This window comes from Atractosteus spatula, chromosome 7 (genome assembly GCF_055471065.1).
Source record: "Atractosteus spatula isolate fAtrSpa1 chromosome 7, fAtrSpa1.hap1, whole genome shotgun sequence".
Classification (NCBI taxonomy): Eukaryota; Metazoa; Chordata; class Actinopteri; order Semionotiformes; family Lepisosteidae; genus Atractosteus; species Atractosteus spatula.
The window spans coordinates 763,539-778,496 of record NC_142712.1 but is presented as its reverse complement, the minus strand read 5'-3'; the positions used below and the strand labels follow the sequence as shown (position 1 = coordinate 778,496).

Genomic DNA, 14,958 nt, shown 5'->3' with positions numbered 1-14,958 from the left:
AAGGAAATAGCATCTTCTGATAAATGTCTGGATTCCCTGTTTGCTTGCATGGACCAGATTCAAGACTGGTGTTTTGCAGACCCTTAAACTCAAATCTACATCTGTACAATGAACACCTCACATAGTGGTCCTCTTCAAAGTTAAACTGAGGTGGAATAAAAGGGTAGCTACATCAAGCAAAATTATTTTTGTGATAAGTTCTAGAAGTCTTGCTTCGCTGCCCTGAAATATCTCGACAATATGATCTGTAGTGTGCAGCAAGTGTGATGGGAGTCCTGCATCCAGAATAGTCCCATATGCAGAAAACAAACGTCTTTGTGTCCCACTTCAAAACGAGCATCTACATACCGATTTATTTCTTATGCAGGTTATTAAAATGTTTTCTCAGAACATAAATAGAAATCTACTGTGCTCTTGAGAACCCAAATCTTGACACGTCCAAGATGTTTGTAAAGAATAGCAGAAGCATCTTTGCTCAAAGCTGTGCCAAGGCCTAGGCGCAGCCGAGCACGAGCCCCACAGGACTGCCGGCCGTGGAGGTGGGCAGTCAGTCATGACCTCTAAAGACCTTCCCGATTCCACCTTCCTCGAGTCCGACACTGACTGTGTACACAATAGGCCCAACACAGAAGAGTTTGGTACATTTTATAGTCTAATTTCTGCCTGCTGTGCAATAGGTTGCATATGGTACTTTTCCCCTTCAGTAAATGAATATATTAAGTGGTCCCATCTTCCACTGGAGTTAAACAGTTAAAAGTTGTCCTTCAGCAGGGAGAATCCAGAAGATTCACCTTTTAACACCATAATCCTGTTTAGACGTATGTGCAAAATACAGAAAGAAACAGGCTAAAGTTTTGTCACAGTAATACAGACCAGATACATTACCATATTTATTTTTCCCCTATATATATAGACATTACAGCAGTAAACCGAAAATAATTACTAAAATCGTTCCTTTACGTACAGCAGAAAACCTTAGTCTTCATTGGAATGAGTAACCAGGTCCACAAATATATTCACATTTTCTGAATTCAGACAGATGCTGTTACAGTGTCCAGTTGCTGTTTTAAACTTCCTGCTACAGAAATAAATCACCAACCTACTTTAACCTTTATACAGTGGGTCCACAACAAACAAAGGAGAATGACAAGACTGGTCCTATTTCTCCTGTCAATTATGCTGGAAAAAAGTTCCATGGTGAAACCTCTGTCACTCAGTGTGTGGAAAAGTTACAGTGTTTACCCCAACCTAGCTTGAAGGTTGAAGTATTAACCCTACTATTCTTGTAAAGACTAAAAAAGGCACTCTTTTTGTAGTTATTTCCTGTATAGTGCGGACACCAGTTTACTTTATGGCATGAACAGGTTAAATGAGTCCTTAAGAGCCGCAGCTTAGATGTCCATTAAGTGAGGGATATGCTCTCCTGTTTTCATATTCAGTGTGAAGTTTGATCTTCAAGAGACAGCGGCATCCTCCCCCATTAAGTAACTGACCTGCACTCAGGCAGTTTAACAAAACAATGTATTCCACGTTCACTGCAGTTCTCTGAATTTGCTTGCAAATAAGGTCAGAGGAGTGCACATTGTCGCTTATACAAAATCACCAGTTTGACTGCTGCATAAGTTTAGGCTTCCCTTTTGTGCAACAAAAGCGTAAAGCAAATTAAAACACTTCCTTAGGTTTGATGAAATGCACTCAGTCTCAGTCTACGGCAGCTCTGAGTGCACAGGAGTAAGGTGGCCAGCAGGGAGAGCTAAAGCATCTTTTTTCAAGAAGACACCAAAGATGGGACAGTGAGAGCGGGGATGGAATGAGATGTCCACACAGTTATAAATAAAAGCTCTTTTTCTGACTTTAAACCATAGACCTGCAAGCAACAATCTATTTTCTTCCCAGTGAGTTTTTAAGTCGAAAGTAGCAAATTGCTGCACCTTATAAAAGCCCCACAGCAACACACCAGGGTGTGGTGGGAGTACCTTTTAAAATGCAAGTGGAATTTCCTCGGTCCAGGGGTCCTTTAGCATATGTCTGAAAGCTTCAAAACTGCTTAACGGTTTACTATTTGTTTCCTCTTCCTCACCAGTTTTGGTGAGAAATGCAGTCACTTTACTCCCTCAGGAAAAGCACAATTACAAAAACTCAGTGGCAGAGTTACTGTACAGATGCAGCCATTCAAAGTGCGCGTCACAGACACGTACCGCAGGTGACGTCGCTCAGTATGACGCAAGATGACGCGTGGCACCGCAGTACGTGATTGGTTGACCGACAGGGGCACTCGTGGTCCGTTGGTCTGTCGTAGAAAGACTTACAGTAAAAACGTCTTTGCTGTGCCCGTTGTAGATATTGAATTTTACCACTGAAGGGAAATCTTAGTAGCTGAGCATAAAAAGAATAGGAGCATACTGTAACGCGTGTGAAGGCCATAAACGATATTAATTTTGGAACATAAACATACAGTATATACTGTAGCTGGTCTTGGTACTTTAAAGAAAAAAATACACACCAGTATTCCATTTCTCCCTAAACATTTTAAGCTTTGAAGTCTTTAACTAACATGATACCGGAGTCAACAAGCATACTTTTAGAATTTGATTAAAAGGGAATATAATATGGAATCGCGTATCTAAAGAATTTAATAACGGTATTCGTGTGCTGCGACAGGGCTGTGTAGGGCTTTTTCGCCTGCCTGTTCATGCGAGCTGTCTTCTAGCCGACTGGTCTAGGTGCATGACTAGCAACTGGGAGGTTGTGTGATCGAATCCAGCTGGTGCCGGACTTTTCTTTTAACAAACATTTCTTCGAAAAAATAGAATAGCGATATTATGGACAATAAATTGACTTTTATATTTCAAAATATCGCAACATGAACGATATTTGCGATATTTTGAACATATCTTCCCTTCTGACAGCGGTTCCTCCTTCTATTGTGTGTGTGTGTGCAACAGAGTAAATTTTTATAGAGAAATGGAGGCTGGACAGTATGCGTTACAATATAAACATTTATATTGATTTAAATCGTGTTCTGATTTAAATCGCAAACGCGTGTTTAATTATGTGTTTTTTAATCATAATCAGGCTAATGCATTTCTACATTTTCTGTATGAACCAGCTTAGAGGTTCATACAGAAAGACAGCTTGTGTTTAAATTGAGTGTAAGGTAATTTATGCTTCTAAAGTCATGGTCAGCATTTATTATTGTACTGTGCTGTAAACTTTTTCTGTGCCTAGTCACATTATTTTATAGCGTTTTTATTGCGTTATTAAATCCGGTGGCGCTGTGTGTTAGAGTAGTTTCCTGACTCCCTTGTCACATGGTCTGTGATTGAATCCCATAGAACTATGACTTTATTTTTTAACAAACATTTCTTTGAAAAAATGAAACGTTTCCCTTGGTCAGAGATTAAATAAAACCTCACTCGCACCAAACAAATTTATATTTCTAAATATCACAAAATACGTTCATTGTCTTCCAATCGAGTCGAGTTGACATTGGAAGCCTGCCACACCCGGACTGTTAAACCAACGCATTAGCACGTCAAAGCCCATCGAGGGTATTGAGCCAGTATTGCCTTTAGTATTCCCCCCTCTCCCCTCAATTCAATTCAATTCAAGGTGTTTTATTTGCATGACAGATGGGTACAAGCAGTGTTGGGTATGTATATTGTAACGCTTACGGCAGACAGGCACTGTGTAAGAGCCGGCGCACCAGAGCAGCGCACCGAGGGAGCGTCTGCATTTCTAACTTAGTTTTTAAAATTAGTCAAGCAATATGAAGCATCTCCTTTTACTTAGTGCCTGAGCATAAAAAGAATAGGAGCATACTGCAACGCGTGTGAAGTCCATAAACGATATTAATTTTGGAACTTAAACATACAGTATATGGCTGGTCTCGGTACTTTAAAGAAAACATACACACCAGTATTCCATTTCTCCTAAACATTTTAAGCATCGAAGTCTTTAACTAACGCGATACCGGAGTCAACAAGCATACTTTTAGAATTTGATTAAAAGGGAATATAATATGGAATCGCGTATCTCAAGAAATTAATAACGATATAATTATATTCATGTTGCAAAAGAACTGCAACGGACATAAAAACTCCCTTGCTTTTAACAGAGCGTTCCATAATTTCTAACTACGAAAATGCCAGGTGAAAGGATTTGTAAACATATTTTGTTAAAGCAAGTCAGAACCCATTCAGAGCCTACATTACATTTTAGCGTTTCATTCTGAGCAGAAGACCCTCACACCTGAAGAAGGGGGAGGTGTTTTTCGCTGGAAATCTCGCCTGCTTCTACTTTACAACCGGAGTGCTGGCTGTGACGAATTAAACCGGTATTACAGGTTACAATCACAGACCATGTGACATGGGAGTCAGGAAACTAACACAGCGCCACCAGATTTGATAACGCTATGAAAACGCTATAAAATAATGTGACTAGGCACAGAACAAGTTTACAGCACAGTACAAAAATGCTGACCATGACTTTAGAAGCATAAATTGCCTTACACTCAATTTAAACACAAGCTGTCTTTAGCCCTCTAAGGTGGTTCATACAGAAATGTAGAGATCCAGGCTCAGAACACACAGCTTCATTAGCGAATACATATGCAGGACAACTAGAGAAGACGTTTTACAGAGGATGGATTTTTAGAAACATCCCATCAGTGACATCACTGAAGTCAACTCCTAGGTACTGTAACTGTCGTGTGGATAGTTTCACAAGAATCAGACAAAGGTTTAAGCATCGCTTGTTCTAGATAAAACTGCAAAAAAAAACAACAACCCATAATGTACTTCTTTGCGGCTCTGTTTGCCCAAATCATATATTCACAACGTGAAATCTAGAAAATAATATTACGTAACCAAAATCCGCAATATGGAAACAGAACCTGTGTAATTGTTGATAGATGATGTACTCGTAACATTTTTTCAAGACGAACTACAACATTTAAAAAATGACTTGTATGTACTTGATATCTCTAATCAATCCACGGGTCCCAGCACGAAACGAAAGTAAAACGCATACCGTTTCGCGCTTCTTATTAGTTGCTCAAAAGTAATTTGACCGTATGAAATGCATAATATAAACCTAGAAACATATACGTGAGTAGTACTTAAGCACTGTAGTATCGGTGTTAAGACATACCTCTCAAATACTGTAAATCAAGTTAAAAATATCTCAAGATTCTGGTCATAATGAAACCATGTTTCGTGTATGTTTTCTTTAAAGTACCGAGACCAGCCATATACTGTATGTTTATGTTCCAAAATTAATATCGTTTATGGCCTTCACACGCGTTGCAGTATGCTCCTATTGTTTTTATGCTCAGCTACTAAGATTTCCCTTCAGTGGTAAAATTAGATATGAATATTCAATACTTAAACGGGCACAGTTAAGACATTAAATATACATATACATACTGTATACAGTACAGTTTGCATACGGTAATATGTTTATGTCCCTAAATCAATCTCTTTTATGAGCATGTGAAAGGCATGGTGAATCACTGTACTTTGCATGATTGGAAAAAAATGCGTGATTGCGAAATGCTGTGGCGTTACTTTTACAAAGACGGTCAATGAAAAAAAGAATGTGGACCAGGGCAATACTTTGAGTTTACAGCTTGTCCAAGGTCATTTATTATTAATACTATTATTAATATCTTCGTTAAAGACTTTGATGGCTACAGCTCAAACATGAGAGGTTGAGCTTTATTAGCTCCACCTTGCGGAAATTCCGGATACTATTATTTTGCTAGCGGTATTTACCGGTAACTCGCGGTATTTACCGGTAGCTTGCGGTAGACTGCGTACAGCGTACCGGAAAATAATGCGGTATCGCCCGCGCATTTTGAATGGCTGCATCTGTAAGTACATATCAATCATCAAAAAACTTTGTCTGGCAGAATTCTGTTTTCATTAACACAGAATTTGATCCCACGAAAGACCCTTCGTGCACCCAAATACCCACAACATCGCAGGTCTGTCCCTCGGGTGCAGATGTCCCCTGGGCAGGATATCATTACAGAAATATAACACAAGGCTGTCAAACCCAGGCCTTGCTCTGGAAGACCAGCAGGTACGACGAGGGAGCATTTTAAAAGTAAAAATGATTTAGATACATCTCCGTGACGCTCGGGGACTCGAGCTGTACTTACAAATCTTTTTGCATTTTTTAATAAAACCCGTGAGTTTATTCCTCAGCACGGACTGACCATTTTTAAAACAAACTCATAACTATCTGGAATGACATGGTTCTGAAGTGAGCTGGAAAGCTGGTTCATGTTTTCTTTTAATTCAAATGCCGTACAAAGCAAACACTATTATCAGGAACAGCTCGGCCTGTAGGAACATGCACGGTGATCCTGGGGAAAGCCGAGATGGCGTCCGGGAACAATAAAAATAAATAAGGACATCAGTTGAAGTTCGTCTTGCGTAAGTGCCTGTTGGGTATTTCGATAGCGCTGACCTGCAGTGGCCAGGAGCCGCCCATTATCCCCGCCTGAATCGCCACACCAGTCACCACCGCCAGGTCTGGGTCCACAGAGGTGTTGGGCTCCTTCCCGAAAAACTCACGGATGAGCTGGCGAATCCGGGGAATTCTGGTTGAGCCCCCAACAAGGACGATCTCGTCTACCTCCCTTTTGTCCAGCCGGCCTTCCCTCAGCACCTCCTCGATGGGGGTGAGGATCTTCTGGAAGAGGTCTGCGTTCAGCTGCTCGAAGAGCTCCCTGGTGATCACCTCCTCGAACAGGACGCCCCCGGCCTCGTGCCCGAGCCGGGCCCGCAGCACGGCGCTGGGCTGGAGGGTCAGACTGAGCTTGGCCTGCTCCACGGCCTGCCGCAGCTGGTGCCTGTCCTGCTTGCGCGACGGAAGGGCCCCGTGCCGCTGGCGGACTCGCTCCTCCACGTACTGCAGCAGCCGCTGGTTGAAGTCCTGGCCCCCCAGCTTGTTATTCCCTGCACAGCGTCGGAACAAGACCGCAGGTCAGTGAGCGACTAACACCACATGGAACAGAGGAAGCACACTGCCGTTCCCGAGTTTGCAAAACAAGTAAGTCACAGGCAGAGCTACGACACAACCGGACAAGAGGAAACCCATCAGGGCACGCGCCACAGCTTTCTTTTAGCTTTCTGCAAATCCTCCACAATCGTCCTACCTGCCATGGCCCTCGTGAGGAACATGCCCCCCTGCTTGTTCAGCAAGGACACATCGAGGGTCCCTCCGCCCAGGTCCACCACCAGCACACTGAAGACATCGGCTTTGTGGAGCCCATACGCCATGGCGGCTGCAGTGGGCTCGTTGATCACCCGCAGGACGTCCAGACCTTACAACGCCAGACATGAGGCAGGTTATGCACACAGACCAAGTTGTGATTCACTACAGTTTAATAAACACTTATGTCTAAATACCATGGGTTCTACACAATCACATCTTGTTATTAAGACCATTCCTTATCTTCTTCTTCTTTAACTTCAGAAAAAGCTATATCACTCTGCAACTCACAGCTGGCAACTGACTGAAGCTCAGCAGGGGTGAGCCTGGTCAGTAACTACATGGCAGATGTCCCAGGAAAAACTAAAGCTGCTGCTGGTACAGGTATTAGAAGGGCCAGTAGGGGGCGCTCACCCCTCTGTGTGGGTCCTAATACCCCAGTATAGTGACGGGGACACTATACTGTAAAAAGGCACCGTCCTTCGTGTGAGACATAAAAACGAGGTCCTGACTCTCCGTGGTCATTAAAAACGCCAGGGTGTTTCTCAAAAAGAGTAGAGTTGTTACCCCTTTTGCCTTTACCAATCAAGGCCTCCTAATAATCCCCATCTCTGAACTGGCTTCATCACCCTGCTCTCCTTCCCACTAATAGCTGGTGTGTGGTGAGCGTTCTGGCGCACTATAGCTGCCATCGCATCATCCAGGTGGGGCTGCACACTGGTGGTGGTGGAGGGGATCCCCATTACCTGTAAAGTGCTTTCAGTGGAGTGTCCAGAAAAGCGCTACAGAAGTGTAAGCGATTATTCTTCTCAGCTATTCTCAGATTCACACCAGGGAGCGCCATATTTTAAGGCAATATTTTGCATTTGCAAGGTCTTTTATGAGATGCGTTCATCAGGAAAAGACAGGAGGAGATCTGAAGAGCTACCTGCAAGGTTGGCTGCCCTGATGGTGTAGTTCCTCTGTCTCTCGTCAAACTCTGCAGGCACGGAGATGACGGCCTTAGAGATGGGAACTCCCAGCTGCTTCTCCGCCATCTTCCTCATTTTCAGCAGGAGGCGAGAGCCAATGAACTCCGGAGTGACTGTGAACGTGCGATTAGTTGATATTGAGAACTCTGCACTCCTGTTGTTGTATACCACCTAGAAGAGACCACCAGCTTTTGAAAAGGCACATAATAAGAGCTTTCTTGTCATCTTCTAGAGCTAATCACTGTCATCCGACGAGCTCATGCTGCTCTGGCATCACTTGTGTAACATTATCTGTCGGTTCTTAGGAAAAGCATGAAATGTGAAGACCTGACAATATGAGCCAATTTGTATTAAAATATAAAAATGCAAAGATTTCTGTATTTTGTTACATTTTTTAATTTTAGTATTCTGCTTACGGCTCAAATCACATGTGTCATGCGCTATTGACAATAATTCTCATGCACCACTGCTGTAGCAATCAGGAGGTGAAACGGTGTCCTCCCTGCTCATTCATGCGAAGCCACGTCACACACAGCACACGTGACGTGGTGAGATCTACCTTAAACTGGTATTGAGCGCCCTCACGTTCCAGCTCCTCGGGTTTAAAAAGCTTGCCAATGAACCTCTTGGCATCGTAGATGGTGTTGTAAGGGTTGGCGTCAGCCAGCTCCTGCGCCTCATATCCAGCATGGATTCCCGAGGGGGAGAAGGACACCACGCTGGGGATGCTCTTCCGCCCCTCCTCATCCCCGATCACCTCCACGTCCCCCACTCCGGGGTGGAACACCCCCACGGAGCAGAACGTCGTGCCCAGGTCCAGCCCGATCACTCTGGGTTTAGGAGGTGGCAAATACTGCTGACCCAAGTACCCAGCCAGGAAAAGGGCTAGGACCGCCGACCCTGGAAGACATTCCAAACCACAGGACAGCAAAAAGTGACCTTTTTACACCAATATAAACATCACTGAAGACATCTGGCCTATTGATCCTGTGCTTATCAGGTTCAGGTCAGTTCAGCCAGGCCAGCTGGGCAGCAATCGAGCTCTGCTTCTCCTCCTCCTGTCCCTGCGCACCAGGGATGAATAATACAACTACCTGCAACCTCACCCTTTTCACAGTAAATCGGGGCAAAGGCAGTCAAAACGAAATTCCAGCAAGTCTGAATGCAACTACATGTGTTGTATCTCACTCCAGGTGTCAGGAATTAAACAAGAAACTAACCTGTCAATGCTGCACCTTGTATTCCTCACTGAAGGCTCAAACCACTGGATTCCTCACCTGACAACCGTTTCCTAAATATGCTTTAAAACAATACTTGGCAGCTTGTCTGTATCTTTCTTTGCTCCACAGCAGTGTTTCTCCAACCTCCCCTTGTCGTTTTTGCTCCAACTCCTGAAGTGCCAACTGTTTTCAACTTTCTGTTTGAAGGCTTTTTTTAATCAAATGTGGTGTGCAGCTGAAATATCAGCGACTGGACAAAAGCAGAAGGAATAATTTCGATTTAACGTGCAAGTTGTCTGATTCAGCGCCATTCCCATGTGTGTTCATCATCAGCTGGCCTCTTATTAAGAACTTGTTAATTAATTCGCTTCCTTATTTATAATTAACAAGTCGGCGAGAGACTTAAAAGTTGTGTGCACTCGAATCGTTAGAAATAATGCGTTTAAACGGGTATTTTAAAGACAACAGTTTAAAAAAAAGTGTAACAAGACAACCAAGTGGACCGGCTGAAACAAACCCGAGCACAGACAGGCGCACCCGAGGACCAGGATGAGACAGCGCAATACGGTACCTCAGTTTGCGAGAAGACTCACTCCTTAGTGTTGCCCTCTGTAAGCTGCTTCGCGGCTACTACACCGTTTTTAATTTACTGTATATCGCGTTTGTCTTATGAATTGCAAATCGCTCTGGACAAACTCGCCACCCACATCAGCTGTTTTCAGCGACCGGGAACCATCAACTTCTGTTGAACAGCTCTGCGTTGTTTTTCTAGATGTCAATCACGCGGAGTCAAATAGCTAAATCTTTGCAAACCAACCGCTACTAAACGTCGCCAAGAAAGACAATATATGAACATCGCTTTAAGATGTTGGAGATACAAAATGGTAGCTTTGGTTTCGACTGAGTCTGGTACCTTTTAGCCAATTAATACCAGGAAAACAATTCAGTCTGTCCATCTCAAATGATCAAAGCTTTTAGCGTTTCCATTAGATCTAGCGGTGTTAAAGTAATATTCTCATCGCAGATGAGTCTTACCTAGTATTGACATTTCCCCCGCCATCCTCTTAACAAACTATACTCTTCGGACTCATGTAACTGGTTAAGAACACCTCCGTACACATGATCTACCGGCTTTCCCTTCTGAATGATGACTGTACCATATCAAATCAAAACAGTGTTGTCGCTTGTGTCGCTGGGTATTGTAGTTCCACAGGCCGTGGATTCGCGTAAGAATTAGCTGCATAATACCGTTTGCAAACGACAATTCCCAAAACTCCCTGCGACAACCAGGAAGTCAAAAGGAGAGACGCACTTGCTAAATCAAATACGCATGCGCTTGAGGAGGACTTGCGCATGCCTTTTGTGCAGGGTTTCGGCGTTGTGTTTATTTTGTTCTTGTGGTTTATGTAGTTTTTTTCTTGCATTTAATGCATTGTATTGCATAGTGTTGTTATGAACGGTAAGAATCATTACATCATTCTCATAAAAGGCTAACAATGCCCAAATAAAGTTTTACACACAAGTTTTTAGGAATTGTACAAAACGAACATAAATACGTTTTATAAAATGTGAAAGTAATGTGAGCGGTTTTAGAAGAGACAATAAGTACAACAGTGACCGTTTTCTGTGTTCGTATCAAAGGTTGGCCAGAAAGTCCAATAGAATTTGTACTTATTTCAGACACAACTTGGCAGCATTCAGAATTTGCAATAGCCTGTGATGTCCCGAGTCCCCTTTATTTCTCACATAGGACGAAATAATTTCTCTGTTTTTACAACATATTAATAATCTCATGTCACAGTCACATCACGCTAGCCATTTTAAGGCCTTTTACAGAACCCTTCTCCAGAACATCAGATTTTACACGTAATGCGGGACATTGTGTACTTGTCCATACAGAAAACGTTAACATTTCAATGACAGAGAAAGGACTGTATCAGAAAGTGTCAAATTATAGAGAATTCATACATTACATTTATGTTTGAAGTGCATAGTTATTTAAATTATTCTGGATTGTTTTAAAGCTGATCGAGCTTTTGCAATGCAAGGGCTAGTCTTGTGATATAAATATTTGGTCCTTGTTGCATATATTTTCCTACAGGGGGCTGCAGTGCACAATCTTTTTATTTGTTGACGGTAGGGTGATTCTTGGTTGTGTAACCGCTGTATACTCCAGAGCTAAGAGAGCTAAGAGATCCAAGAGCCATTTCGCAGGTATGTTATTGTATCGTGCATTGCTGTTCACCTGCTGTGTTACTGTGACCCTTACAAATCGGCTTTAGAGTTTGAAACCATTTGGCACACCAATTGTTTAACTGTCAGAAAAGATCCATAATACAAGGCAACGGATTCGAAAGAGACGCATGTTGTGTGCTCAATATCAGGGGTTTTCAATCCACAGCTTGGAACCACAACACCAGCTGAACTCTCAGTTGCATAGTTCAACCATGAACTGACCTAAAAACAGGATAATAATAAGGGAGAAATTGCGAGACTGCTCCCTCACGGGCATCTACTCGCACTCCACATCACGAGCATCTACTCACACTCCACACTGCTCCCTCACGAGCATCTACTCACACTCCACACTGCTCCCTCACGAGCATCTACTCACACTCCACACTGCTCCCTCACGAGCATCTACTCACACTCCACACTGCTCCCTCACGGGCATCTACTCACACTCCACACTGCTCCCTCACGAGCATCTACTCACACTCCACACTGCTCTCTCACGGGCATCTACTCGCACTCCACATCACGGGCATCTACTCGCACTCTACATCACGAGCATCTACTCACACTCCACATCACGGGCATCTACTCACACTCCACACTGCTCCCTCACGGGCATCTACTCACACTCCACACTGCTCCCTCACGGGCATCTACTCGCACTCCACATCACAGGCATCTACTCACACTCCACACTGCTCCCTCACGGGCATCTACTCGCACTCCACATCACGGGCATCTACTCACACTCCACATCACGAGCATCTACTCACACTCCACACTGCTCCCTCATGGGCATCTACTCGCACTCCACATCACGGGCATCTACTCGCACTCCACATCACGGGCATCTACTCACACTCCACACTGCTCCCTCACGGGCATCTACTCGCACTCTACATCACGAGCATCTACTCACACTCCACATCACGGGCATCTACTCACACTCCACACTGCTCCCTCACGGGCATCTACTCACACTCCACACTGCTCCCTCACGGGCATCTACTCGCACTCCACATCACAGGCATCTACTCACACTCCACACTGCTCCCTCACGGGCATCTACTCGCACTCCACATCACGGGCATCTACTCACACTCCACATCACGAGCATCTACTCACACTCCACACTGCTCCCTCATGGGCATCTACTCGCACTCCACATCACGGGCATCTACTCGCACTCCACATCACGGGCATCTACTCACACTCCACACTGCTCCCTCACGGGCATCTACTCGCACTCCACATCACGGGCATCTACTCGCACTCCACATCACGAGCATCTACTCACACTCCACACTGCTCCCTCACGGGCATCTACTCACACTCCACACTGCTCCCTCACGAGCATCTACTCACACTCCACACTGCTCCCTCACAGGCATCTACTCGCACTCCACATCACAGGCATCTACTCACACTCCACACTGCTCCCTCACAGGCATCTACTCGCACTCCACATCACGGGCATCTACTCGCACTCCACATCACGAGCATCTACTCACACTCCACACTGCTCCCTCACGGGCATCTACTCGCACTCCACATCACAGGCATCTACTCACACTCCACACTGCTCCCTCATGGGCATCTACTCGCACTCCACATCACGGGCATCTACTCGCACTCCACATCACGGGCATCTACTCACACTCCACACTGCTCCCTCACGGGCATCTACTCGCACTCCACATCACGGGCATCTACTCGCACTCCACATCACGAGCATCTACTCACACTCCACACTGCTCCCTCACGGGCATCTACTCACACTCCATACTGCTCCCTCACGAGCATCTACTCACACTCCACACTGCTCCCTCATGAGCATCTACTCGCACTCCACATCACGGGCATCTACTCGCACTCTACATCACGAGCATCTACTCGCACTCCACATCACGGGCATCTACTCACACTCCACACTGCTCCCTCACGGGCATCTACTCGCACTCCACATCACGGGCATCTACTCGCACTCTACATCACGAGCATCTACTCACACTCCACATCACGGGCATCTACTCACACTCCACACTGCTCCCTCACGAGCATCTACTCACACTCCACACTGCTCCCTCACGGGCATCTACTCACACTCCACACTGCTCCCTCACGGGCATCTACTCGCACTCCACATCACGAGCATCTACTCACACTCCACACTGCTCCCTCACGAGCATCTACTCACACTCCACACTGCTCCTTCACGGGCATCTACTCGCACTCCACATCACGGGCATCTACTCACACTCCACACTGCTCCCTCACGAGCATCTACTCACACTCCACACTGCTCCCTCACGGACATCTACTCGCACTCCACATCACGGGCATCTACTCACACTCCACATCACGGGCACCTACTCACACTCCACACTGCTCCCTCACGAGCATCTACTCACACTCCACACTGCTCCCTCACGAGCATCTACTCACACTCCACACTGCTCCCTCACGGGCATCTACACATCACGGGCATCTACTCCACATCACGGGCATCTACTCACACTCCACATCACGGGCATTACTCATACTCCACACTGCTCCCTCATGAGCATCTACTCGCACTCCACATCACGAGCATCTACTCGCACTCCACATCACGGGCATCTACTCGCACTCCACATCACGAGCATCTACTCACACTCCACACTGCTCCCTCACGGGCATCTACTCGCACTCCACATCACAGGCATCTACTCACACTCCACACTGCTCCCTCATGGGCATCTACTCGCACTCCACATCACGGGCATCTACTCGCACTCCACATCACGGGCATCTACTCACACTCCACACTGCTCCCTCACGGGCATCTACTCGCACTCCACATCACGGGCATCTACTCGCACTCCACATCACGAGCATCTACTCACACTCCACACTGCTCCCTCACGGGCATCTACTCACACTCCATACTGCTCCCTCACGAGCATCTACTCACACTCCACACTGCTCCCTCATGAGCATCTACTCGCACTCCACATCACGGGCATCTACTCGCACTCTACATCACGAGCATCTACTCGCACTCCACATCACGGGCATCTACTCACACTCCACACTGCTCCCTCACGGGCATCTACTCGCACTCCACATCACGGGCATCTACTCGCACTCTACATCACGAGCATCTACTCACACTCCACATCACGGGCATCTACTCACACTCCACACTGCTCCCTCACGAGCATCTACTCACACTCCACACTGCTCCCTCACGGGCATCTACTCACACTCCACACTGCTCCCTCACGGGCATCTACTCGCACTCCACATCACGAGCATCTACTCACACTCCA

General features: G+C 45.5%; 1 protein-coding gene across 1 annotated transcript; it reads right to left on the bottom strand.

Annotated features, from left to right (window-relative positions):
* Positions 1–879: 879 nt before the first annotated feature.
* hspa13 (heat shock protein family A (Hsp70) member 13) lies at positions 880–10,561 on the bottom strand. Its single transcript, XM_088920051.1, has 5 exons — positions 10,448–10,561; positions 8,752–9,092; positions 8,150–8,363; positions 7,166–7,333; positions 880–6,965 (listed from the first exon to the last, which is right to left on the bottom strand). Exons 1-5 carry the CDS (start codon positions 10,470–10,472, stop codon positions 6,421–6,423), a joined length of 1,293 nt encoding a protein of 430 aa, XP_088776177.1. The 5' UTR covers positions 10,473–10,561; the 3' UTR covers positions 880–6,420.
* Positions 10,562–14,958: the final 4,397 nt, after the last annotated feature.

Bases quoted from the DNA above. Each gene is read 5' to 3' on its own strand.
- hspa13 (XM_088920051.1), bottom strand. From the start codon at position 10,472: ATGGCGGGGGAAATGTCAATACTAG. The intron at 8,364-8,751 runs GTAGATCTCACC...GGTCTCTTCTAG, and splicing joins GCGCTCAATACCAGTTTAAG to GTGGTATACAACAACAGGAG. The intron at 6,966-7,165 runs GTAGGACGATTG...GACGCTGTGCAG, and splicing joins CCTCACGAGGGCCATGGCAG to GGAATAACAAGCTGGGGGGC.